Genomic DNA, 26,495 nt, shown 5'->3' with positions numbered 1-26,495 from the left:
ATAAATATAAATAAAAAGATAGAAAGGTGTAGATCTTAAACTAAAACTAAAATGTACATAATGCATAATATACTAGAAAAGAATAGAGAAAAATAATGTAAGGGGAGAAAAGTGATAAAACAACAAAGGAGTGGGAGAGAAGTGAAGAAAAATATTGGGCTTATGCACATGGTGTTCTTGGAAAAATGTCTAATTTATATAAAAATAATAATAAAACAATAATTTATATTAAAAGCGGTTCGGTCTAGTTCTTTCGGTTCCTAATATTTCCAAACCAAAATCGGAACCGTTTGAAATGGTTTGGTTCGGTTTTTGTTCCGATTTTGACTTTTTTGGTCAACGCAGTTTTTTACAGTTTTTTTTTTGGTCATAGTTCAATTCGGTTTTCCAGTTTGACGGTTTTTTTGTCCACCCCTAAATTCAATGGCGAATAACCAAGTATGGGAATTAGTGGAACACACAGAAGGCACAAAACCCATATAATGCAAATGGGTCTTTAAAACGAAAAGGGATTCAAATGGAAACATAGAGAGGCACAAAGCCAGGCTCGTTGCAAAAGGTTTCACGTAGAAGGAGGGTGTAAACTACAAAGAAACATTCAGTCATGTATCAACAAATGATGCCTTTAGGGTTATCATGTCTATGGTGGCTCATTTTGATTTAATTTTACATCAAATGGACGTAAAAACGACGTTCTTGAATAGGGACTTGGAAGAGTGTATTTACATGCGACAACCACAAGGTTTCAAGGAGGGAGAAGGAAGAAACCTAGTGTGCAAACTCAACAAGTCCATATATGGTTTGAAGCAAGCATCACGACAATGGTACTTGTAATTCATTGAATCGTGAAAGAACATGGCTTCACCGAGAGCCATGGCTTCACCGAGAGCCATGGCTTCACTAAGAACCCATCAGACAATTGCATCTATCTAAGGTTCAGTGGGAGCAACTTTATCATCCTAGTTCTCTATGTGGATGATATATTGCTTGCCACGAATAGTCACAATTTGTTGGATGACACAAAAATATTTTTGCAAAAGCATTTTGAAATGAAGGACCTGGGAAACACAACTTATGTTTTGGGCATTGAGATCAAAAGTAGGGGGGGTTCGGTATGGGATACTATACCGAAACTACTATCCCGAATCCCAAACTGAAATTTTTCGGGACGGGAATTTGAAAACCAATCCCAAACCAAATTTTCGGGAATCCCAAATTTCAGGAATCCCGAAATATTTTCAGGATTTTGGGACAAATCGGGAATCCCAAATTGAAATATGAAATTATGAATTGTTCTTCAAATATATAATTTAAGAACACATTCATGAACTAGGAATTTCATTTCATTCACACTATCATTTAATTGAACACTGGCATGTCTGACTGTTTTTATCATAGTCAAAATAAAAATTAATTAAACCCTTTTTGTAATTTGTTGAGAGACAAAAGAATCAAGCCTTCTGAAATCATCAGCCATGGCAGCAGCAATAATAAAATCCACATGAATATCAAATAGAACATGAAAAATATACAAGGTGTAGGGCATTCCAGGTTGCAGAGCATAAATTAGAAACTACTAGCATCAATTATAAAAGAATAATATATATATGTATAAATATATATATAATAATTAATATTATATATTTTCGGTTCGGTATGGGATTCCCAAAATATCGAGAAGCCAATCCCGAATCCCATACCGAAATTTTGGGATCGGTTCGGGATAGCATCCCGAAAATTTCGAGAATTTCGGTTTGGGATCGGGATTTTTTCGATTTGGTTCGGGATTTTCGGGATTTTTTTCCACCCCTAATCAAAAGGGATAGAAGGAGAGGCTTACTGAGATTGTCACAGAGAGAATATATAGAGAAAGTGTTAAAAAAAGGTTTAACATATCATCGTGTGCAACTATTGAAATGCCTATATCGAAGAGTGATAAATTAAGTAAACTGTGGTGCCCATAAATAGACTTAGAGAGGAAGGTTATGGAGGACAAACCATATGCATCCTTGGTGGGAAGTTTAATGTATGCACATGTGTGCACAAGGCCTGACTTGGCCTTCACCATTTATGTACTTAGGGAGGTTTCAATCCAATGCTGGAGAAGCTCACTAAAATGATGCCAAAAGGGTTTTGAGATACCTCCAGAGAACCAAGGATCATATGTTGGTGTATAGAAGAACTGAGAGTTTGGTTTTGGAAGGATATAGTTAGACCTGGCAAACGAGTCGTGTCTGTCGTGTTCGTGTCGTTTTCGTGTAACACCTGTTATCTTAACGGGTCGTGTCGTGTCACACCCGTTATCTTAACGGGTCCTTAACAGGTCGTGTCACTTTACCCAACGGGTAAAGTGACCCGACCCGTTATGACCCGTTAAGAAAAAAATATATTTTTTAAAAAATTTGCACATACCACACATTGCGACATAAATATTACTTGAAAACATTAAAACATTTCTCGTTCAAGTACTATATCTACACTCGAAAATGAAAGCCTAATAAAAAAAATAATACATACACTACTAATCTATTACAAATATTAAATGTGCAAGGATAAAGAGTTTTTGTTTTTAAGATTGACTAACACTTAGAGTTTATTTATACTTTTATTAAGTATAACATAAGATTTTGTGGTATCCACTTGTGTAAATATTTTAAATTGAAGATCGAATTCATTCATTGTATTCATATAGGGTCAAGGAGTGTAGTTATAAAAAATCATCAAAATCGGAGTTAAAATAACCGTTAAATCGTGATTTTTCGTTTATAACCGTTGAAAAGCTTTGTCCCGTTACTTGATCTCTGAATGTTTTTTTTTGTGATTTTTTGCTGATGTGATCTCCAAGCATATACAAACAATTTTGACGGTTTGGATCGTTGAAATTAGTTTTGGAGAATTCGTAAAACGATAGATTGACTAACACTTAGAGTTTATTTATACTTTTATTAAGTATAACATAAGATTTTGTGGTATCCACTTGTGTAAATATTTTAAATTGAAGATCGAATTCATTCATTGTATTCATATAGGGTCAAGGAGTGTAGTTATAAAAAATCATCAAAATCAGAGTTAAAATAACCGTTAAATCGTGATTTTTCGTTTATAACCGTTGAAAAGCTTTGTCCCGTTACTTGATCTCTGAATGTTTTTTTTTTTGTGATTTTTTGCTGATGTGATCTCCAAGCATATACAAACAATTTTGACGGTTTGGATCGTTGAAATTAGTTTTGGAGAATTCGTAAAACGATAGATTGACTAACGCTTAGAGTTTATTTATACTTTTATTAAGTATAACATAAGATTTTGTGGTATCCACTTGTGTAAATATTTTAAATTGAAGATCGAATTAATTCATTGTATTCATATAGGGTCAAGGAGTGTAGTTATAAAAAATCATCAAAATCGGAGTTAAAATAACCGTTAAATCGTGATTTTTCGTTTATAACCGTTGAAAAGCTTTGTCCCGTTACTTGATCTCTGAATGTTTTTTTTTTGTGATTTTTTACTGATGTGATCTCCAAGCATATACAAACAATTTTGACGGTTTGGATCGTTGAAATTAGTTTTGGAGAATTCGTAAAACGATAGATTGACTAACGCTTAGAGTTTATTTATACTTTTATTAAGTATAACATAAGATTTCGTGGTATCCACTTGTGTAAATATTTTAAATTGAAGATCAAATTCATTCATTGTATTCATATAGGGTCAAGGAGTGTAGTTATAAAAAATCATCAAAATCGGAGTTAAAATAACCGTTAAATCGTGATTTTTCGTTTATAACCGTTGAAAAGCTTTGTCCCGTTACTTGATCTCTGAATGTTTTTTTTTTGTGATTTTTTGCTGATGTGATCTCCAAGCATATACAAACAATTTTGACGGTTTGGATCGTTGAAATTAGTTTTGGAGAATTCGTAAAACGATAGATTGACTAACGCTTAGAGTTTATTTATACTTTTATTAAGTATAACATAAGATTTTGTGGTATCCACTTGTGTAAATATTTTAAATTGAAGATCGAATTTATTCATTGTATTCATATAGGGTCAAGGAGTGTAGTTATAAAAAATCATCAAAATCGGAGTTAAAATAACCGTTAAATCGTGATTTTTCGTTTATAACCGTTGAAAAGCTTTGTCCCGTTACTTGATCTCTGAATGTTTTTTTTTGTGATTTTTTGCTGATGTGATCTCCAAGCATATACAAACAATTTTGACGGTTTGGATCGTTGAAATTAGTTTTGGAGAATTCGTAAAACGATAGATTGACTAACACTTAGAGTTTATTTATACTTTTATTAAGTATAACATAAGATTTTGTGGTATCCACTTGTGTAAATATTTTAAATTGAAGATCGAATTCATTCATTGTATTCATATAGGGTCAAGGAGTGTAGTTATAAAAAATCATCAAAATCAGAGTTAAAATAACCGTTAAATCGTGATTTTTCGTTTATAACCGTTGAAAAGCTTTGTCCCGTTACTTGATCTCTGAATGTTTTTTTTTTTGTGATTTTTTGCTGATGTGATCTCCAAGCATATACAAACAATTTTGACGGTTTGGATCGTTGAAATTAGTTTTGGAGAATTCGTAAAACGATAGATTGACTAACACTTAGAGTTTATTTATACTTTTATTAAGTATAACATAAGATTTTGTGGTATCCACTTGTGTAAATATTTTAAATTGAAGATCGAATTAATTCATTGTATTCATATAGGGTCAAGGAGTGTAGTTATAAAAAATCATCAAAATCGGAGTTAAAATAACCGTTAAATCGTGATTTTTCGTTTATAACCGTTGAAAAGCTTTGTCCCGTTACTTGATCTCTGAATGTTTTTTTTTTGTGATTTTTTGCTGATGTGATCTCCAAGCATATACAAACAATTTTGACGGTTTGGATCGTTGAAATTAGTTTTGGAGAATTCGTAAAACGATAGATTGACTAACGCTTAGAGTTTATTTATACTTTTATTAAGTATAACATAAGATTTCGTGGTATCCACTTGTGTAAATATTTTAAATTGAAGATCAAATTCATTCATTGTATTCATATAGGGTCAAGGAGTGTAGTTATAAAAAATCATCAAAATCGGAGTTAAAATAACCGTTAAATCGTGATTTTTCGTTTATAACCGTTGAAAAGCTTTGTCCCGTTACTTGATCTCTGAATGTTTTTTTTTTGTGATTTTTTGCTGATGTGATCTCCAAGCATATACAAACAATTTTGACGGTTTGGATCGTTGAAATTAGTTTTGGAGAATTCGTAAAACGATAGATTGACTAACGCTTAGAGTTTATTTATACTTTTATTAAGTATAACATAAGATTTTGTGGTATCCACTTGTGTAAATATTTTAAATTGAAGATCGAATTTATTCATTGTATTCATATAGGGTCAAGGAGTGTAGTTATAAAAAATCATCAAAATCGGAGTTAAAATAACCGTTAAATCGTGATTTTTCGTTTATAACCGTTGAAAAGCTTTGTCCCGTTACTTGATCTCTGAATGTTTTTTTTTTGTGATTTTTTGCTGATGTGATCTCCAAGCATATACAAACAATTTTGACGGTTTGGATCGTTGAAATTAGTTTTGGAGAATTCGTAAAACGATAGATTGACTAACACTTAGAGTTTATTTATACTTAGATTCACCACTTCTATTAATTTTCATTTTTCCCTCTCTTTTTTGTTTCCTTTTCAACTTTTTCTTATCATTTTCACTTTTCCCTCCAACATCTTTCCCTAATTGAATTCCCTCACTTTTTTGTTTTATTTTCAACTTTTCTTAACATTTTCATTTTCCCTCCATTTTTTTTTTCAAAAAGGGCGGCAAGTTGGCAAATGGCAATGGCAAGAAATTGATTATTGAAATTTGAGAATGGAAACAAATCACATATGAGTCCTGACGCATCAAATTTCAATGGATGCAAAATCATGCAAATATGCAATGCATGATCATGCATATTAAATTATTAATTAATAATTATTATAGTTTTTATAAAATTTAATATATATATATATATAATTAGTATAGATAGACTTAATATTTTTGGGGTATAATTATTATAGTATATATAATTATTATAATTATTATAAATTTTATAGTTAATTTAATATATATATATATATTTATTATAATTTTTAGGGGTATAAAATTGTAAAATTAATGTATATAATTATTACAGTATTTTTTGAGGGTTATAAAATTATAAAAATAATATTCTGCTTATCGTGTATCGTGTTTACCCACGTGTATACCCGACCCAACCCGTTATCTTAACAGGTGCTTATCGGGTTACCCGATAAGACCCGATTCGTTATCGTGTCGACCCAAACACCTGTTAATTTCGTGTCGTGTCGTGTCGGGTTATCGAGTCGTGTCATAAATTGCCAGGTCTAGATATAGTGATTCAGATTTTGCAAGATGTCCAGATGATATGAAATCAACTATAGGTTATGTTTTCTTAATGGTATGTGGTGTGGTTTCCTGGAAAAGTGTGAAACAAGGAACCGTGGCACCATCAACAATGGTTGTAGAGTATTTATCAGTTTGTGAAACAATGAATCAAGCTATTTGGTTGAAGAACTCTATACTTGGACTTCATGTCATGGATTCTATATCGAGACCTATACAGATATTCTGTGATAATAATGCAGCTATATCCTTTACTAAGAATAATAAGAGGTCTAATGCAACAAAGAACTTGGATATAAAGTATCTCATTGCTCGAGATAAGGTGATGGCTGGTTTGGTTAAAATTGATTGAGACTAGATCCATGATTGATGATTCGTTAAATAAAGCAATTCCCACCATTGTTTTCAAGAAGCATGTCACAAGAATGGGAGTCTTGGCTGATTTTGATGCAGCGAATTAGTGGAAGACATGCAACAGGTTTAATTTTTTATGTTATTTTCAGTTTCAGTTACTTTATGGAGCATAAGTTTTGAGTATCAAGGATGAAGTTTTCTTAGCTAATAAAGAACAATGCTGAAAGGTTGTTCAAGTTCCCTTAAAGTGTTCAGCTGCTAGCTATGATAATGCATGAGTATGTTTTGCATGATGTTTTATGTTTTTACTCATTATAAAGTGTTAGACAACCCGAGGGCTTCATATAGAAGCACATGAATTGTTTTCGATTCTGAAACGGACCAAATGTTTGACATATTTAATACATGTTCTGCTGTGTCTTACATGTCATATATCTTGTTGGAGTCTTATGTGTTGATAAGCTTTACTGTAAGTAATTATGGGGACAATACTCTTTGGTGAAACTCAGTGTTGCCCTATAATTCACATAAAAGCTTAACAATGACAAAGACTGGAAAACTAAGGAGTGTCGAATGCTAGTCTCATGGCCAATACAGATTCTTCCCAACTCAAGTATGATTATACAACTTTACAAAGTATTTGTTCTAGTGGGAGAATGTAAGTTCCATTTGAGAGCAAACACTTTGTGATTTGTACAAAGTCTTTTGGGATGACAAGGAAATTAGGATTAGCACATGTGGTAGACTTTTCAGGAGTTGTATTACTTTGGTATTCAAGTCAGAAATGTTCTTAGATAAACTAGAACTCATCTAGCTGATTTATGCATAAGTGATTTTCGGTGATAAGGTTTATCTTTGATAAGGTTTTCTTGATGGGAGGACTCCTAATCAAAGACCATCGCATATGCTATATAACTGAAGTCCCTGCACTCTCATTAAACACGCAAGTTTTCAGAAATACTCTAGCCCCATTGAGTGAGCTTGCTTTCGGTTAGTGCAGAGTTGCTGAAGAACTTAAGTTCCTCACCCTAGTTCCTGAGATGATGTCTTCCACAGGTTAGTGGTTAGGTTGATATTGAGTCAGTCCTAATATATAGCTTAAGGGTATAACTAACATTCTTTTCTTCCAAAAATATCAATTTACTGAGCTATTTTTCAATTCACACTAACACGACTCAGGATCTTCACGAGAAGTTTGTGGAGTGTATAAATCGTCTTGGGGGTGCTGAAAGTAACTAACTTGGTAAAAATTGGTGCAGTTCACTATGATCAAATAATGATATGTTTCTTTATCAGTTGATTCATTGTAGAAGCAACACCGAAGGCAATACTGAAGATGATGGATTAACCATGTTTCATGTTAAAAGTCATTTGCAGGTTTAAAGGAATCCATTAAAAAATTCTTTCATTTTTCCTTTTCTAAAGTGTGATTTATTTTCCTTTCTCCTTTTTACTCTTCTTGTCGGAATATCGAATTGCGGAATATCTACTAGACCCTGCAGAAGGTAAATATCGAATTGTTTAAATCATACATCCGTTCCTAGTGAATAAGACTTTTACTTCTATAAAGTTTAATGATCCATTGGCGTGGCTTGTTTTATCATTAGTTTTTATCTGAGTACTTTTCTTGTGTTGCAGGAAAATCTGAGAAAAGAACTACTTTGAATCTTAAACCCCAGCTCGATCTGAAAACGTAACCTGTTGTATTACCCTGACTGTTATTCTGGTTCTGGTTTTTCAGTCTACAATTGCGAAATGAACACGCTTTCGTTTTAGTATTGGCATTCGTTTTGACATTTTCCTTTTATATCCACTAGCTTCTTACAAACCTATGATGTGAACTTTTCTGGCAGTGGCTTGCAACTCAAAGAGGCACTTCGCAATTCGATGTTCAGCGGCGTCTTCACGAACAGTTAGAGGTATACATTCATGAGATCTGTTGTGCCTTGGCTGATTATCTTCACCAACATACAAACCCACAGTTGAATAGTTTAAAATACAAGAAATAAAGACATCGAGAAATTTACGAGGTTCGGCAAAAACCTGCCTACGTCCTCGGAGAGATATTGCTCTTCACTATGAGAAAAACAGTACAAGTTACACATGAGTTAAATCGACATAACCCAATCCCATATCCCTTGTACACCCACTCACAGAATTTTCCCAAGAACCTCACTCTACCCCAAAAGTTCTTTCACAAGAGATCTTTCACTCTAACTCTCTTGATTTCTCTCACCCATGCCCATGGTAGAGCTAAATGCTCTCACCATCTCTTTTGGATGCTCTCAGAAAAGGAATGCTAAAAAACAAATGGTGCCCTTCCTTCTTTTTCTCATCTCTCGGCTGCACCCTTCATTCCCTTTAAAAACAACCAAATACAAATAAAATAATAAGGCTACTTGCTAGCCTTTTCCTTTTCTCCTCAAAACAAGGAAAGCAACAATGATTTTGTCCACCTTATTATTTTATTAGCCGAAAGTGGATGTGAGTTGGCCACTTGGCCACATATTCCAACAATCTCCATCTTGGCCAAGTTCCAAAATCCATTGGCCTTACGTACCAGCATGCACACTCTGAATCAACCTCGTTGGTCCTGTTCCGATTCAGTCACTGCCAATGCATGTGCAGCTGCTGCAAGCAAAAAAAACATTTAGCTTCAGACAGGATCTCGACACATCCTCGTCTCCTCCAGCAGGTTTTCCTTCTCTTCATTGTCTGCAACTTGGAAACTTGGTCAGTGCACCCATTTCCAGCAACACCCGTCGAGCCAGACAAACATTCCTCACACTTCTCATTCTTCAGGACCATCTCATCACCTGTGAATCCCATAGCTTCACCTGCTGCAAAACCTCTGCAACACTTGAGACTATACATCACCGGGAGATGTGTTGCTTCGAGTACCTAGAGGGCATACTCGAAGTCTTCCGCCACAAAATTGCTGCTACCTGGACCAAGATCATCCTTTCTTTTTCTCAAAGGACAATTTATCCTTTTATGCCCGAATTCTTTGCAGTCATAGCATTGTGGTCCCTTGCCTTTGGAGCTTGATTTGAACCTGCTGTCTCTCTCAAATCCTCCTCCCAATTTTCTTCCATGATTCCAACCTTGAACAGCTAAAGCAGTCTCGTGCCCACCATCAACAATGGTCTTCCTCTTTTGTGTATCATAAGACACCAAAGAAGCCTGCACCTGCTTCAAACTTACTGTATCTTTTCCATGCAATAAGGTTGTCACAAGATTCTCATACGAATCTGGAAGTGAGGTAAGAAGTAAGAGGGCTTTATCTTCTTCCTCAACCTTAACATCAACTTTCCTCAATTGATCTAAGTATCCATTGAACACATTCATGTGGTCCATGAGATTCCCGCCTTCATCCATCTTCAGCTTGTACAGCTTCCTCTTCAGATGTAACTTGTTGGTCAAACTCTTAGCAATATAGAGTTTTTCCAACTTCTCCCACAGTGCAGGCGCAGAATCTTCATCCATAACATTGTTGATAATGTTATCAGCTATGCAGTGTCGAATCGTGCTAACACAACGCGACTCCAGCTCCTCCCACTGGTCATCTGTCATTTCTTTAAGCTTCCCATCTTTTCCCTTCAAAGCTCTAACTAAGCCTTGTTGAGCCAAGACATCCTTTACTCTCATCTGCCAGAGAGTAAAACTGCCATTCCCATTAAACTTTTCAACTGAAAACGACATGTTTGTAGTCATCATGGTGAATAATAAATCTGAACCTTCAATGAACCAAAGCTTCCAACAAAGCTCTGATACCAATTGTTGTGCCTTGGCTGATTATCTTAACCAACATACAAACCCATAGTTGAATAGTTTAAAATACAAGAAATAAAGACACTGAGGAATTTACGAGGTTCGGCAAAAACCTGCCTACGTCCTCGGAGAGATATTGCTCTTCACTATGAGAAAAACAGTACAAGTTACACATGAGTTAAATCGACATAACCCAATCCCATATCCCTTGTACACCCACTCACAGAATTTTCCCAAGAACCTCACTCTACCCCAAGAGTTCTTTCACAAGAGATCTTTCACTCTAACTCTCTTGATTTCTCTCACCCATGCCCATGGTAGAGCCAAATGCTCTCACCATCTCTTTTGGATGCTCTCAGAAAAGGAATGCTCAAAAACAAATGGTGCCCTTCCTTCTTTTTCTCATCTCTCGGCTGCACCCTTCATTCCCTTTAAAAACAACCAAATACAAATAAAATAATAAGGCTACTTGCTAGCCTTTTCCTTTTCTCCTCAAAACAAGGAAAGCAACAATGATTTTGTCCACCTTATTATTTTATTAGCCGAAAGTGGATGTGAGTTGGCCACTTGGCCACATATTCCAAACAAGATCCAATTCAATGATATATATTACTTCGAAATTTTTTTAGTAGCATTAGTAAATCATTCTTAATACTCCAATTTCATAACAAATTCATTCAACTATTCCTATATGGTGATTCAACAAAAGTTACAGTTACGAATTCAACAACAAGGGAAGAAGCTCAAGAAGATGTTTGATCTGCAACAACAGACAAGTAGTAACCTGTTGAAGACTCAGAACGGCGATGTCACATGCCAAGAAGCTGCCCCATCAAATAGTAAGGACGATACTGATCAGGTTTCAACTCCTGAAGGTTCTGGGAATACCGGTTTTCCCTCCAAGATAAATTAGCACTGAAAAGATAATTAGTCTGTCATTCTTCCACACTACAACGGAACTCATACGGTTTCTAAGTCCTAAAAAGGTCGAGTCCCTTGGCAGAATCAATAAGACTACAATCAATTAACCGGTACTCATACACTGATCATATTCCATTTAAAGGATATGTTCCTATAAAATGACTCTTGTTTCTTGTTTCATATAGTTTGTAGCGACGGCTTATAGTTACCATCAAGTTCTCATGCTTCCATGTAATCATAGAAAATTTGTACTGTGAATATTTTTCCTGTGCGGAATCGATTAGGACTATAGTTGAACACAACGTCAAAATTTTTGGTGCGATAAAAGACTCAATAAGAATATTTATTTATTTATTTATTTAAGTTTCGTTATTCTTTACCTCCTCTTAGTAATAAAAAATTTAAAAAAAATAAATAAATCTTGTAGGCTATTTTATTAATCTTGCTTCCATTACTTTCATGCGTTTACGTGAGGGGAGTGGGACAAGAGGAATGGGAATTGCACTCCTCCCTGGTTATTCAAGTGTTTACCAACACTTGAGGGAATGAAATGTACGTGGGAGCCGTCTAATATTGGGAATCAGACTCCTAATATATCCGGAACCAGTCTCCCGAACAATAGATGGGATTTGAATTCCGGGAGAAAGCCTCTATCCGGAATCCCTTTTTTCCTACGCAAAATACCCTTATCACGTCTCCCTTCCACCTCTCTCTGCTTCTCTGTGTCTCTGCGGGCAGTGACCAATACCAAAGAAGAAGAAAAAATCAGAAGGGAAGAAGAAGAAGATGGAGAAAAGAGATGGGAAAGCTGAAAAGAATTGGGGAATGGGGTGCGGTGCGGTCTTCACGAGAAAGAAAAAAACAATTGGATGAGGAAGAAGAATATGAAGAAAACAAGAAGAAGAATCAGACGGGAGCAAGAAGAAGAAGGGAAGAATCAAAAGATGGGGAGGCTGAAAAGAGTTGGGGGATGGCTGAAAAGAATTAGGCGATGGGGTGTAGTTTGGGCTTCAGGAGAAAGAAAATAATTTAGGGATAAGGATCTGGAGAAAAAAATTTGATAAACCGTACAAATTTTTTTTAAAGCTTTTTCATACAGTCTTTTGAAAAAAAAAATTATCAAAAATATAAAAACTATAGACTTGGGTATGGGCAATTTAGTAACTACATAGTTTTCATTCCAGTTCATGCATTTAAGTAAACAACTTATATAAATAAATATGATTCCTATTTCGATTCCAAAAAATTTTAATAAACAATTTTAACAGGAATTTGATTTTGATTCCATTCTATTTCAATTCCTCTTCAATCCAATTCATCATCAATTTAATTCCTCTCGTTTTAATTACGGATTAGTAAACGAGCTCTCAATAAATTTGCAATCCATACTTTTCCTTTTCGCATAGCAATTCCAAGAAACAAAAGTTTCAACAATTTGTAATGTTTTCTAGTGAAGTTCTCGTTTTTCCATCGTCATAACTGGCAATTCCAAGGTTACACGTGTACTTTGGGAAATGGATTAAGCCACTTTACACTTACAGCGTCCTTGTAGTTTACTGCAATTTTCACTTCCGTCCTAGTCGTTTTCTTATTATATTTTCATGTCCCTGTAGTTTCATTATTCTTTCAATTTAGCTTAATCTGTCGACTAAGTTGATTCATTTTTTGTTCTTGTAGTTTCATTTAATAATTTCAGTATTTTAAAAGCATTTTCAAACTAGTCTTCAATAAGTAGATCAACAACTTTCGTAAAATTGACACTTACTACCTTGTGCACACATGTTGCCACCTTTTTAATCATTTTCAATCAAATTTCCTTCCACACAAATTAGATTATTTTTATGCAAAAAAAAGGTTTCACAAGGTCTAAACAATGCACAAAGAAACAAAAATACAACAATTTGTAAAACTGAGTAATTAATAATAATTATTGAGCTGCGAATTCTTAAGCACTCTAATACTCATTTTCGCGTTTGTTCATCACTTGCAATTCTACGGTTACACATGTATTTTGGTAAATAAATTAGGCCACATTGTACTTGAAGCTTCTTTCTTTGGGCGTTTTATATTTCTTATTGGCTGAAAAACTCCCCAATGTACAAGATTTAAGATGTTATCAAGCCAGAAATTGTAGATAAAATATAAGTTTACGTCTTTAAAAGTCATGTTTTTATTTTTTAAGAATGTATAACGAGATGTAAATGCGACTTTTTCATCTCATTCACCCTCAATTGAAGATGCTCATATAGTCCAGGTAGTTTGATATGATTTCTACTATCATCACAATAGTTTTCTTGTTACATTTTGTCCTTCTAAGTTAAATTTACTAACCACGATTCTTGAACAAAATTAGCAAATGTTTCCTCTAGGGGTTCAATTTCACTTTTTGATTAAAATCGAATTTAAGATTTTTCACTTACAAATAAAGATGAATATCAGTACATTACGATTCTTAAACCGTCTCGTATGGTGATTCACACTAGATTCTATGAATGAATTTGATGAGTGTCACATATCCACTCAGACAGTCTCTCAAGCTCACCCCACCTTGTCGTATCGTTTCTGCATTTGGATGGCACTAAAATAACCATTTCTGGTGGCGATGTGCCACTCAATCAGCAGCAGCAGCTTGACAAACTCTGCAGCCGGAGCGCTAAATCTCGCCGATTAGCGAGCTTAAATCCCCCCCTTCCAAGGTAACCCTTTCGTCCCGAAAGACTTGATGTTTCCATTTTATTCAGCAGAATCTTGGCATTTGAGCTTCTGTAGAAATTACTAGGCTAGGAATCTCATCAAATTGGTCATGACCCATTTGCACAAACTCAGAACGGCATCTATTCTCAAATTGGTTTCTTCAAATTTTGATAAGAACCACCTTAGATCGACAAGAACCCCAATTCACCCAATTGGGTATTTCCCCATTGTCCAAAACCCTAGGTTTTACACAACTAAAGGGGATTCTGTGACTCAAAGTTGTGAAAAATGGGATACAACTTCGACTGCCATTGCTAATGGTAAAAGTGATGCTCAAATTTCTCGTGCCATTAGAAAAGAAGCGGAAACTGCATTATTCGATTATTTGTATTTTACTAGATACTTACAGTTTGCGGATGCAGAGAATATGAGTAAAAACTCCCCACATTTTCTCAGGAAGCTTGTAAAATGTGCTGGTAATGAAAAGGGATTTGGGGGTTCAATTGCTCGTTTCTTGCGTTACCACCCTATTAATGAATTCGAACCTTTCTTTGAGAGCTTAGGGTTGAAACCTTCCGAGTATGGTCCTCTTCTTCCTCGCAATTTGATGTTCTTGATCGACGATGGCTTGTTGCTTCATAATTATGCTGTTTTGTGTAATTATGGGGTTGCTCGTAATAAGATAGGAAAGATTTATAAGGAAGCTACTGAAATCTTTCAATACCATGTTGGGGTGTTACGATCAAAGCTTCAAGCTTATGAAGAACTAGGTCTCAGCCAGTCTGATTTGATTAAGCTTGCTGTTGCTAGTCCTAATCTTTTAAGTGGGGTCATCAATGCTACGTTGTTTAAGGTGTTGGAAAAACTGAAGTCTGTTGGATTCGAAACCAGTTGGATTATAGGGAACTTATCCGAAGAAAATTCTTATAATTGGAGCCGGTTGCTTGAAGCTCTAAGTTTTCTGAGTAAGATGGTTTGCAGCGACAAACAGTTGGGTGAATTAATTGGCCAACACCCACATATTTTATTCGAGGGCTCTGGGGAAAAGATGTTTTCAGTTATTGGGTTCTTACTGAAATTTGGATCCACAAAAAGCCAGCTATGCTCAATATTTCTGCAATTTCCACGGATTCCAGTTGTGAAATTTGTTTCAAATTTGAGACAATGCATTTTGTTCCTGAATGAGATTGACATGAAGATTGTGGAGATTGGAAAGTTGATTCGTTCCCACCCCTTGCTACTGGGTTCATGTGCTTTGAAGAAAACTAACACCTTACTTCTTCACTTGAAAGTTGGAAAGAAGAGCCTGTGTAGATACATACAGGAGAACCCTCAAGAATTGAAGAATTGGGTTTTAGGTAAAAGACTTAGGCCATTAGAGAACCGTAGATCAATGACAGAGAAGACTATGTTCTTGTTAGACATAGGATTTGTAGAGAACTCAAACAAAATGAAAGTAGCTCAAAAGGCATTTCAAGGCAATGCATGGGAGTTTCAGGAAAGATTTGATTGTATTGTGGAAGCTGGTTTGGATCGCGAGGCTGTCTGCAAAATGATTAAAGCATACCCTCTAATTCTTAGCCAGTCAAGGGCTGTTATTGAAATGAAGCTTGATTTTCTTGTAAATCATTTGCGTTATCCGTTATCAACTGTGCTGACCTTCCCAAGATTTCTTACATATGGAATTAAAAGGGTCAAGCATAGGGTGTTTATGTACAATTGGCTCAAGGATCAAGGAACGGCAGATCCTAGGTATGCTTTGAGCACTGTTGTTTCTTGTTCAGATGCATGTTTTATAAGGAAGTATGTAAATCACCATCCTAATGGTCTTCAAGTGTGGGAGGATTTGAAAAATAAAATTCATTTGGATCAATAAAATTTTCACTGCTCTCTTAAAAATGGTTCTCCACTGTTGATTATCACCATGTTGATGCTATGTTAGTTTTTCTTTAACATGCTGAGGTTTTCAGTAGGATTACAGTTTGCGGTGAGATGACAAATACGAACAGATACTAAGAAATTAATTAGTCATGATTGCATCTCCACTTCAGCATAGTAAATTTTTACTTTTACATTCATTGTGGAAGGGAAACTGTCCTCATAACCCTGAAAACGTATCTCCTCATTTCGCAGTTATATTACCAGAATCATCTTAGTTAGGTTTTCCTGCATGAGGTTAACTTTAGAAGTAACATGTAAGTTTGAATGACTTTCAGCCGTTATCAGAATACTATAACAGCTATTATTTTATCATCGAAACTCGTGGCCTTCAACTGCCCTCATCAAACTGATGACAAGGTGAAACAAGAACTTGCACAAGCGGCTTGTGTCATGCTTGATATAACTTGCCAGGATAGAATGGTTTGATTTGTGATGGTGTCTGCATAAAACCAAGAAACCGATACACTAGTGTTGTGTTTGGGATTGATTATTGTTTATTAAGTTTACGGATATTAGCTTCGTAGGCTAGTGAAGTTCATATGAATACAGGTGCAGGCTTTCATGGTTTGAATCGATGGATTGACACCCTAGTAGTTCTGTGTGAAGTTGATGGAGTTGTTTTTATTGCTGCCATAGCTCGAAGCCCTTGTACAACGTGACAACGTTCGTGTAAGTTTGTAACAAAGCAAAATCTCCAGAAAAAAAAAAAAAAAAAGATCAATTCATGGTATGTTGCCTATCATCTCGTCTCTGGTTTTGTGACAGAAAATACATATCAGGAGCGTTCGAGGAATTAGAAAGAACAAAACCATTCGAGATTTTTACTCGAGAAAAAAAGTTTAACCATAAAATTTGTTTTTAAACTTGGTGCATTGGTTTGGAAGATGTGGATCATAACTGGGATGGTGATTGTAAACTTGTAGTTCTGGAATATGAAATTTATTGTACTACTCAGAATCAATAGTAGCAGTCCACCCGTTAGGGCTGGTTGCAGAAGGATTTTTCAAATTACGGTAATCCCAGCCTCCTGGCCTCCGCCATGTTTTTTTTATACATATAGAAATTAAAATTTTCCGATCATCATTAAGTTACTAACGGGTGATGCACTCTTAGAACGATGATAATATTACGGTTTTTATTGTAATGAAGATGTTATGAAGATCACATTTTGTATGTCACATCTAAACGAGACCTATTTATATTGGGAACTACATTTCTATTAAAGAGATGGTTTCGATTGATCTACACAATGTGGTTTCGCTAACACCAACTTTATAAAGAAATACGAGTGTAAAAGCAAACTGAAAAAATATAAAGTTTCGGCTAGGGGTGAGCACTTTATTGGGTTTACTGACCAGTTTGATCAACCAATCGAAATTCATTGGGTTGGTTTGTTTGGGTGGGTGAGTTTGCCCATTTTCTTGCGTGAAAATGAGTTTCAGTAATATCAATCCACGCCTATTAGATTGGCTGTTGAACTCCAACCTGACCAACCCACTCAATGTCCATTGCCCCTTTATGCTTAAAATGGTGACCCTACTCAAAAGAAATTGACCCACCTTTTGAATGGGGAAGTGTTATTAGCACTTTAAAAATCTTATTTTACACCCCTCATAATTGTATTTTTCTTTTTAAATATAGAAAGTTTAGAGTATAGAATGAAAATTTTGAAGTACTCGTAACAATTTTTTGAATAGGCTTAATTAGTAATTGAGCTCCTAGCTTTAAAGACAACAGTGCCCCCACTATTGGACTCAACTTGCCTAAAACCCTACTCTGATCCCTGACCCAGCAACAAAAAAGTGCTAAAACCCTTCGGGTCAGATAGCAGCTCATCGGCATCGCTACCGAAGCTCCGGCCAAAATCTTGCCGAGTATTGAGCCCATGCCTGACTGTTCTTCAAATCCTAAGGTAATACTTCATCCAAAGACTCCATATTTATATGTGTTTACCTGGAAATCTGGGCGTTTTAGGCTCTCTAGCAATCACTAGGGTTGGAATCTCTTCAAATTTGCCATGACCCATTTGCAGAAACTCAGATTAACATCTCTTCTCAACTGGGTTTCTTCGAATTTGTTCAAAAACCGTGTTGGATCATCACCAATCCCATTTCATCCGATTGGGTATGTCTGCAATGCCCCAATCTTTAGAATGTACCGAACCAATGGGGCTTCTGAAATTGAGGATTCTGAAAATTCGTATAAAGCTTCGAGTGGTAAGGGAAAAAATGCTGGACGAATTTCTTGTTCCATTCGCAAAGAAGCTGAAGATGCATTGTTGGATTATTTGCACGGTACTAGAGGGTTGCAGTTCACTGATGCAGAGAATATGAGTAAGAACTCGCCTCTGTTTCTGGACAAGCTGCTGAAACAGGTTGACATTGAAAAAGAAATTCCTGCCACAAAGAATAATCAGAAAGAAATTGGGCGAGCAATTGCGCGGTTCTTGCGTTACCACCCTATTAACGAATTTGAGCCTTTCTTTGAGAGCTTGGGTTTGAAGCCTTCTGAGTATTCTCCGCTTCTTCCACGCAGTTTGACGTTTTTGACCGATGATAAGTTATTGGTGCACAATTATACTGTACTATGTCATTATGGGATTGCGCGCAGTAAGATAGGAAAGATTTACAAGGAATCGACAGAAGTCTTTCGATATGATTTTGAGGTTTTAACATCGAAACTTAAAGCTTATGAAGAACTAGGTCTTAGCCAATCTAGTTTTGTTAAGTTTATAGTTGCTACTCCTTGTCTTGTAATTGGGGATGTAAATGTTGAATTTGTTAAGGTATTGGAAAAATTACAGAGTTTTGGATTTGAAACCAATTGGATTGAGGGGAATCTGTCTACTGATAATTCTCATAATTTTCGCCGGATGCTTGAAGTTCTAAGTTTGTTTAGTGAGATGGGTTGCAGCAACGAACAGTTGGGTCAATTGATTGGCCAGCACCCAGATATTTTGTTTGATGGTTCGGGTGAAAGGACGCTTTCACTAATTGGGTTCTTTCTGAAATTTGGATCCACAAAAAGCCACCTATGCTCAATATTTCTGCAATTTCCACAGATTCCAGTTGTGAAATTTGTTTCAAATTTGAGACAATGCATTTTGTTCCTGAATGAAATTGACATGAAGGTTGCAGATATTGGGAAGTTTGTCCATACCCACACCCTGCTTCTTGGTTCTTGTTCTTTGAAAAAAACCGTCAGCTTACTCACTAACTTGAGCACCGGGAAGAAAAGATTATGTATATACATCCAGGAGAACCCACAAGAACTGAAGAATTGGGTTTTGGGTAAAAGAGTTCAGCCATTTCCAGACTCGGGAGATGACCTTAGATCAAAGACACAAAAGATTAAGTTTTTGTTTGATGTCGGATTTGTAGACAACTCAGACAATATCAAAGAAGCACTGAAAGCATTTCGAGGCAAGGGAGTGGAGCTTCAGGAAGGATTTGATTGTATTGTTAAAGCTGGTTTGAGTCTAGAGGATGTCTGTACAATGATTAAAATAAGCCCTCAAATTCTTAACCAGACAAAGGATATCATTGAAGAGAAGATCGATTTTCTTGTAAATCAGTTGGGTTACCCCATATCGACTTTGGTGACCTTCCCAAGATATCTTTCCCATAAGATCGAAAGGTTCCAGCTTAGAATACTGATGTACAATTGGCTCAAAGATCATGGAACAGTTGATCCTCAGCTTTGCTTGAGCACTATTGTTTCTTGCTCAGATAAAAGTTTTATGATTTCTTATGTAAATCGTCATCCTAGTGGTCCTCAAGTGTTGGAGGATTTGAAGAATGAAATTCATTCCAAGAATTAAGCTATTCATTGCCTTTTCTGTTATGGTTCTTTCTGCATTGTTCATTATTCTTAAGTTGATAGTTGATACTAACATACTTCTTCCTGTTTCTTTCACTTGCGGAGATTTTATTAGCGTTACAAAACAAGAAGGCACATACAAGTTAAATACAGCAAAAAGTTTTTAGCACCGGATTAGTGTAAGTGTGGGTACTTCTGGACGTATTAATTGTTCATGTTCTGCGTAGATGCTAGATCAGTTTATTTTTATATCAAAGTGATATAATAATTTTCTATATAATGTAATGCTTTTTCTGTTTATTCCCTCTCTCTTTTAATGTGAAAAGTTTATCTTTATCTTGTTGATTATGAGTTAATGAGTGCATCTCCACTATACACAACCAATTGCACTTCCAAGTTCATGGTAGTTCAGTTTAAAATGGCTTATCGTCGTGATCCTGAAAACTTCTCAGTTTGACTTCATTATCAAACCTTAAGTTGTATCTTCTTTAACCGAGGTTGTACTGTTCTAATCAAATTTGAAATTCTTGGGTATGCGTTTCTGAAAACGGATGAAGGGTAAATGATAACCTGCATATGGGGCTTATGCTTGCTGAAACTTACCAGGGCATAATTATTGGATTGGTGGGAGTCTCTGGTGAAAGCATATGAAGAGTTACACATTCACCTGTTTCTTCTAATTTTGTTGAAGTTTGGAAGTATATATCGCACTCTTGATGGTGTACAGGATTTCAAAACTGACGTGCTGGTGGCTCGGTTACTGCTCAACAGATTTTGTTCATGCCTTAAAACATTTTAAAGCATTCATAAACATATCCACTGTATCCGTTCGAAAAATCAGAGATATCTTGTTCAACGATTAAGAGCAATTAACGCCAGCATCGGGTGGGCGGCTAACTCTGATTTAGATCCCAAGCTTTACACACCTTGAAGCTCTATGAAATTGTTGCAAATTGAACGTTGCCGTGATCCTGAATTTTGGAATTTTGAGTATGTGCCTTTGAATAGTTAAATGGTGCTAGTGTCAATTAATGCAGTACTAAGTAAATACATTAGCTATGCTTATCAACCGTCATCATCTATGCTTATCAACCCCTTGGTGTGGAAAGCTATCTGGGATGTTGATGTCCCCACAAAGATAAAACACTTCCTCTGGCGGGTTCTAAATAGGGCACCTGCCGCAAAGCTTGAGGTCTTTCGCAGGCGATGTGGCGCATCTCCTCTTTGCCCTTTTTGTAATCTCCATGAGGAATCGATTGAACATGCCTTATTATTATGTTCGTGGGTTGAACGGGTCTGGTTTCGGGGCCCTTTGGGTCATTGTGTCACTCGGGATATTGTAACCTCCTTCCATGTTTGGCTGGTACACTGTACGAAATGGTCTCCGAGAGTAGGGAGGTTCGGATGCACTCCATGGCTTTGATTGCGTTCACTTGCTGGAACATTTGGAAGTCCCGGTGCAATGCTATTTTTAACCACAAATTGCCATCTCCCCACCAAACTTTGCTCACAATTTCTGCTGCCACCACATCGTTCTTCAATGCTCGTGTTGTGAGATCGGGGGGAATCGGCTGGGGGTAGGTTGGCTTTTCTCCTAATGCTTCTTGGTACCCTCCTCCGTGTGATTCCGTTAAGGTTAATGTGGATGCAAGCTGGTGGGCATCCGATAAAAATTTTATATCTTGCAAAATGGATGTTTTGAGAAATGTATTTGGGAGGCGTTCCCTACGGTGTACAAGATACAGTGGCTGGAGGCAGGGCTGACCCGGGCAGGCGCCCGCCTAGGGCCCCCACTTCGGAAAGACTCTCAAAAAAAAATACAAAAAAAAAAAAAAAAAAAAGAAATATCATAATTCATTTGTTAGTTCAGTGGAAATGTTGGCTTCATTTTTCTTTGGGATGTTGAGTTTGAAACACGAACCTGCCCTTCAGTTACTAGAATTTTCTTGTTTTTCAAATTCACTTCCAATCCATCTGTCTAACTCCCAATCCATCTGTCCAAATGTATATAAAGTTATAAAACTCAAGTCTCTTTGCAATCTTTTTTTCTTTCAACTTCTCTCTCTCAATTTCTATCGAATGTTTAAACCAACTTCTCATTCTCTCAATTTCTATTGAATGTTTAAACCAACTATCATATGGTTTTAAAGATTGTACTTAAGGTAATCAAAACTTTGAATTTATATTTTTCTTTTCAATAACTTTTTATTCAATGGATTATTTTAATATTCAATTCGTTAGTGTGATGTTGATTTTAGAAGAAAAAAAAAACACAAAAGAAACAATTGGTGTTAAATTTATTATACTCGTCAATCAAGTTTTATTGTTATTTAATCTCTTGATCATCAAGTTTTATTGTTCTTCATTTTTAATCTTAGACTCTTGACTGCAAATATTTAGTACATTTGTATTTAAAAACGTGAATCGTGTAATGTTTAAATAATGTTTGAATATTTATCTTCTTTTGATATTAATTTTTAATGATATTTGATGTGAAAATAGAACTTTTTATGTATTTAACGAATTTTTTTTATACAAAGAATCGGAGATTAAAGAATTTTTGGACTTCATTTCGAAAGCTCACTTAAGGCTCCCAAATTCTCAGGGCCGACCCTTGTTGGACGGTGCCTTCCACGCATATGTCTGGTCTTGAATCCCAAGATTGGCAAACAATGTGGCGGACTTTGTTGCATCGCAGGTGGGCGCATGGATGTGAGAATTGATTTGGGTCATTCGACCCCATCTTCGTTTGTGTGGGTCCTAAACAAAGATGGGAAAAAAAATATATATTTACAATAAAAAAAAGGGGAAAAAGTGCAAAGTGATACCCAACTGGATTCGATTGTGACCTAAGCACACTGTTCATTATGTAAAGACACTTGGACTAGGAACTAGGAAGAGCACGACACAACCAATCTCTCATTACTTTCTCACCAGTTTCCCCTCTTCCCTTTGCCTTCTTCCTCCCTTTACAAGCTCTCAGAATCTTATTGCTTGTGGTTAATCTCTTCACCCCTCCATTATTTCTGCTAACCTTTCTCTCTAGTCACATCATTTTCTGATCTCGGTCTTCATTGCTTGTTTATTTCAGATCATAGTTTTCAATTTCATTTGGATTCTGCTAACTTCCTCACCGGTGATAGAAAAAACAAGGCTATTCTGGTTGATGGGTTTTTGTTGGTTTCTTGATTGGTCTATTCATAATCTGAGAAATGGGTTTTGTGAATAAGATGCAGAAAGTGGATATTTGCTTTCAGGTCAGCCCTCCTTCTTCTCTCTTCTCCATGTGTGTGTGTGTATTGATTTTTTCATATGAATGCTTTTGTTTTGTTATGTGAAAATAAATGGAAGAGAAAAGAAAATAATTTGCTTTTGTCATCGTGGATTTCTAATTGTTTGGAACCTGAGAATTTTGAAAGTCGGTGGAGTTTGTTCATCATAATCTGAAACTGAAAGCGTAAGTCTTCAGGTTCAAATCTCTGAATTCTATCTTGCATATTTTTTTTCTGCAGCCAAAGTTGGGATTAGGATTTGGATATATAAAAGTGAAGCCAGATTGGTTTGCCTTGCCATTGGTTTTTGATCCAAAAAGGATCGGTCTTTCTTGTTGATCTGCAGTTACTAGTACAATAAGTTATAGAGAAGTCGAAAGGGAAATAAACGGAACCACTTATGCTGTTTCGTGATACTTAGTTACCGTTTCCAAGTGTTTCCGTTTATTTCCCCTTCGACTTCTCTATACTAACGTGATTAAACTGAGTCGGTACAATCGTTTGATATTTGAATATCTCGGCAGTATTAAGATGCGCTTTTGGTTTTGGATATTTGAATTTTTGAGATCAAGGGTTTGGACCTGAAATTTCTTTCTTCTTAATTGAATTCAAGAGAAACAAAAGAGAGTGATAGGAATTAACTTTATATTGACGGCTGATATGGATTTGATTCAGTCGTCTTCTGCTTGTGGATAGCTTATTTGTTTTCTGTCATACAAAGTTTGCAGGTTGATAGCTGGGTTTCATTCAGCTACACAGTGTAGTTTTTGGAAATCATTGGTTTGCGTGTGTTAAAATTCCTTTAGTTGGGAAATTTCTTCACGACGTTTTTTCTACTATGGGTAGAGGTAGAGGAAAAGCAAAGAAACAAAATGTTATTGCTGCTCGTGAGGATACTGGAAGTGGTGAAGAGGAAAGGATTCTACCAAGCAGGAGAAGAGGAAGGCCACTAAAGACATTGAAGGATGATATTGGGGAAGGAGAAGTGGCTTTAAAGACAGAAGATGTCGATGATGCAAAAGGTCGTGTTTTGAGTAAAGACATGAAAGACCAATCTGCCATAGAGAACGGAAGGAAAAGGAAGAGGTCAGCTCAGGTTAAAGAAACTATAAAATCAGTCAAAGAGGATAAAATGATTGAAACAAAATCAAGTCTTGATGACCCGAAAAAGGCTGTTGGATTCCGACAAAATGGGAGTAGGCGGAAAAATAAGCCTCACCGAGCTGCCGAAGCTGGTGTTGAGTGCAAATGAGTTCAGTTCTGCTGTTGTGATGGTTACACACCTTCTTTGCTCACCTCCTTGTTGGTTCACCTATCATTCCTTATACTGTCCTTGTTATGTGTTTTGCATTTCTATAATTTCTGAGTTCCTTCTTAGCTAGCGGATGATTTTGACTGTGAGGTTCCGATAACAATGTTTGCTTGTTCCGTACTCTTTGCTTCTGTTGCTAGCCAGAGACATGCTTTCTGTTAGCTGTAAAAAAGAATATCTCTGACCAACTTCATTTTTTGATATTAGATGAAATGCCTTCATTTTTTTGCGTCTATTCCTTTTTGCCCGAAAAGGAAAATAAATATGGGCATACACATGTGATGAATGTGAACGTATGCTTGGATTTGACTACTAGTTAACGAAATAATAGGCTAGGGAAGAGAGTATGTAAGCGTTCAAGTTATCAAAATCCAGTTTAAACTAGTGCTTTGATGCTCAAAAGAATGAAAACTGAAAACTTGTAGCTGGAGATAGACCTGGCAACCCGATGTCTGAATAAAGATATGTCCCTTGTGATGATGTATTATAGGCCTTGAATGGATTTTGTTGCACATTCGTTGAACATGTGAACTAGAAATGTGGCCTTTGTAATGGTTTTCCATGGTATCGTCTGAACTCTCTCTCTGTCTCTCTAACAGCAAATGAATAACGACGTACTCTGACTTCTTATGAACATGTTAGCAGAAGTTTAATGTTGACACTTTGTCGCAATTGATAGCTGAGGATACCCAAAGGAAAATCAGGTGAGTTTAAGGGTTAACAGATTTTATTTTAATTTTATTGAAGTCTATGTAATTATATGTTCCTGTGCGGAGTCATGGATGTCGTTCCCTTGAACTTGATAACAGTCATCTCTATGTGAATATATGTTATGGTCCTTTTTACTTATCTCAGCAAAAAATTGAAGGTTGCTTAGACAATTGTTTGTTTTCTTCCGCCATGCTTTATGATCCTTGATAAAGTGTGCTCTTACTCACAAACATGCCTGCACACACACACTTATACACATTCTGATATGCTGGCAAACAATGAAAAGCAAGATTTTCAAAATAGAAATTTTATATGCGTTTGCTTTCTGGTTGATATTTTAGGAGATTATGTTCGAAGTAATGGGGACGGAGATGATGTTATACTCTGTGTGTACAGAGGAGGAGGTATACATGATATGTCGAAGACTGTTGATTCTTAGGCAACGAGTAGTGTACTCAGTATTGTTTGTTTACTGTGTTATGTTTAACTTAAGTCATCTGTCAACGAGCCAAGTTAGCGAACTGAACTTGCGGCTCTGATTGATATGAACAAAGTTACTTCTTACTTGAACTATCACATGATTCACATCTAAAACTTAGAAGCATTCTGTCACTTGTTCCCAACTTTTGACATCCCACGGACTTCTGCCCAACTTCTACATTGTGGCCGCTGTTGCATCACTTCCCTTTTTTTTCATATCAATTCATTCCTTGACCAAATGCATCTCATTTCTTTTGATATGGACCATGCTTTTCTTCATTATTTCATCCTTGGCCTTGACACAGCGTCGGGATTTACTGTTTGGACCATAAATGAAAATTAGGCCTGTTTAGGGCCGAAGCAATTTCATTTCCGTTTTAAGCGTGTGAATTGGGGTTAAATTTAGGTAATAAACAGTAAGGCCAAGAACTCAGACCCAAGTCCTAGGCATATTGGTGCCCTTCATTGAAGGGCGCCAATGTCCATTTCGGTCGACAAGGCTCCGTGCGACGTGCCCTTGTATGACCGCACAACTGTCATCGCGAACAAATTTCCAGTGCTGGCGCAGAGCTGGCCAAAGACAAAAGGTCCAGTTTACTTGGGTCATATTTCCTTCTCATCGAACCAGAGATGGCTTGATGTTGCCTTCTCCCATATTTCCTTCTCATTTTAAGCCTAGTTGTTTGAATTTACTAGCGCTTCTGTTAGAATCCTGTAATTCATTTTCTATTTCAAAGATTTGTATGCTCTCTCTCTCTCTCTATCAATAGAACCATTAAAACTAGTTCTTATTCATCTCTCT

General features: G+C 36.1%; 3 protein-coding genes, 1 long non-coding RNA gene and 1 pseudogene across 7 annotated transcripts; all 5 read left to right on the top strand.

Annotated features, from left to right (window-relative positions):
• Positions 1-6,563: 6,563 nt before the first annotated feature.
• On the top strand, positions 6,564-11,717 carry LOC148691394 (myb family transcription factor PHL5-like; annotated as a pseudogene).
• A 2,241-nt stretch (positions 11,718-13,958) lies between these two features.
• Positions 13,959-16,057, top strand: LOC137713914 (transcription termination factor MTEF18, mitochondrial-like). The gene has a single exon (XM_068453269.2). The coding sequence runs from the start codon at positions 14,268-14,270 to the stop codon at positions 16,032-16,034; it is 1,767 nt and encodes a 588-aa protein (XP_068309370.1). The 5' UTR covers positions 13,959-14,267; the 3' UTR covers positions 16,035-16,057.
• Positions 16,058-17,914: 1,857 nt separating this feature from the next.
• On the top strand, positions 17,915-20,295 carry LOC137713981 (transcription termination factor MTEF18, mitochondrial). Its single transcript, XM_088683812.1, has 2 exons — positions 17,915-18,011; positions 18,132-20,295. Exons 1-2 carry the CDS (start codon positions 17,985-17,987, stop codon positions 19,917-19,919), a joined length of 1,815 nt encoding a protein of 604 aa, XP_088539938.1. The 5' UTR covers positions 17,915-17,984; the 3' UTR covers positions 19,920-20,295.
• Positions 20,296-22,786: 2,491 nt separating this feature from the next.
• On the top strand, positions 22,787-24,723 carry LOC137713490 (uncharacterized). Of its 4 annotated transcripts, none has more exons than XR_011065313.2 (3): positions 22,787-22,917; positions 23,010-23,175; positions 23,919-24,723. XR_011065313.2 is itself a non-coding variant. In XM_088684471.1 (2 exons), the coding sequence occupies exon 2, from the start codon at positions 24,029-24,031 to the stop codon at positions 24,440-24,442; it is 414 nt and encodes a 137-aa protein (XP_088540597.1). In that variant the 5' UTR covers positions 23,036-23,175; positions 23,919-24,028; the 3' UTR covers positions 24,443-24,723. The 4 variants fall into 4 exon arrangements, 2 of the variants coding, with proteins under 2 accessions (XP_088540597.1, XP_088540596.1); XR_011065312.2 differs by having other exon boundaries at positions 23,912-24,723; XM_088684471.1 differs by lacking the exon at positions 22,787-22,917 and having other exon boundaries at positions 23,036-23,175.
• Positions 24,724-25,077: 354 nt separating this feature from the next.
• Positions 25,078-25,783, top strand: LOC148691393 (uncharacterized). The gene is made up of 2 exons (XR_015955788.1): positions 25,078-25,206; positions 25,555-25,783. It is a non-coding gene; the product is annotated as an uncharacterized LOC148691393 (long non-coding RNA).
• Positions 25,784-26,495: the final 712 nt, after the last annotated feature.

The sequence above is a fragment of the Pyrus communis genome, chromosome 14 (assembly GCF_041283825.1).
Source record: "Pyrus communis isolate YQ-2024b chromosome 14, ASM4128382v1, whole genome shotgun sequence".
NCBI lineage: Eukaryota > Viridiplantae > Streptophyta > Magnoliopsida > Rosales > Rosaceae > Pyrus > Pyrus communis.
Note: the sequence above shows the minus strand (reverse complement) of the source record. Positions and strands in the feature narration are given on the sequence as shown.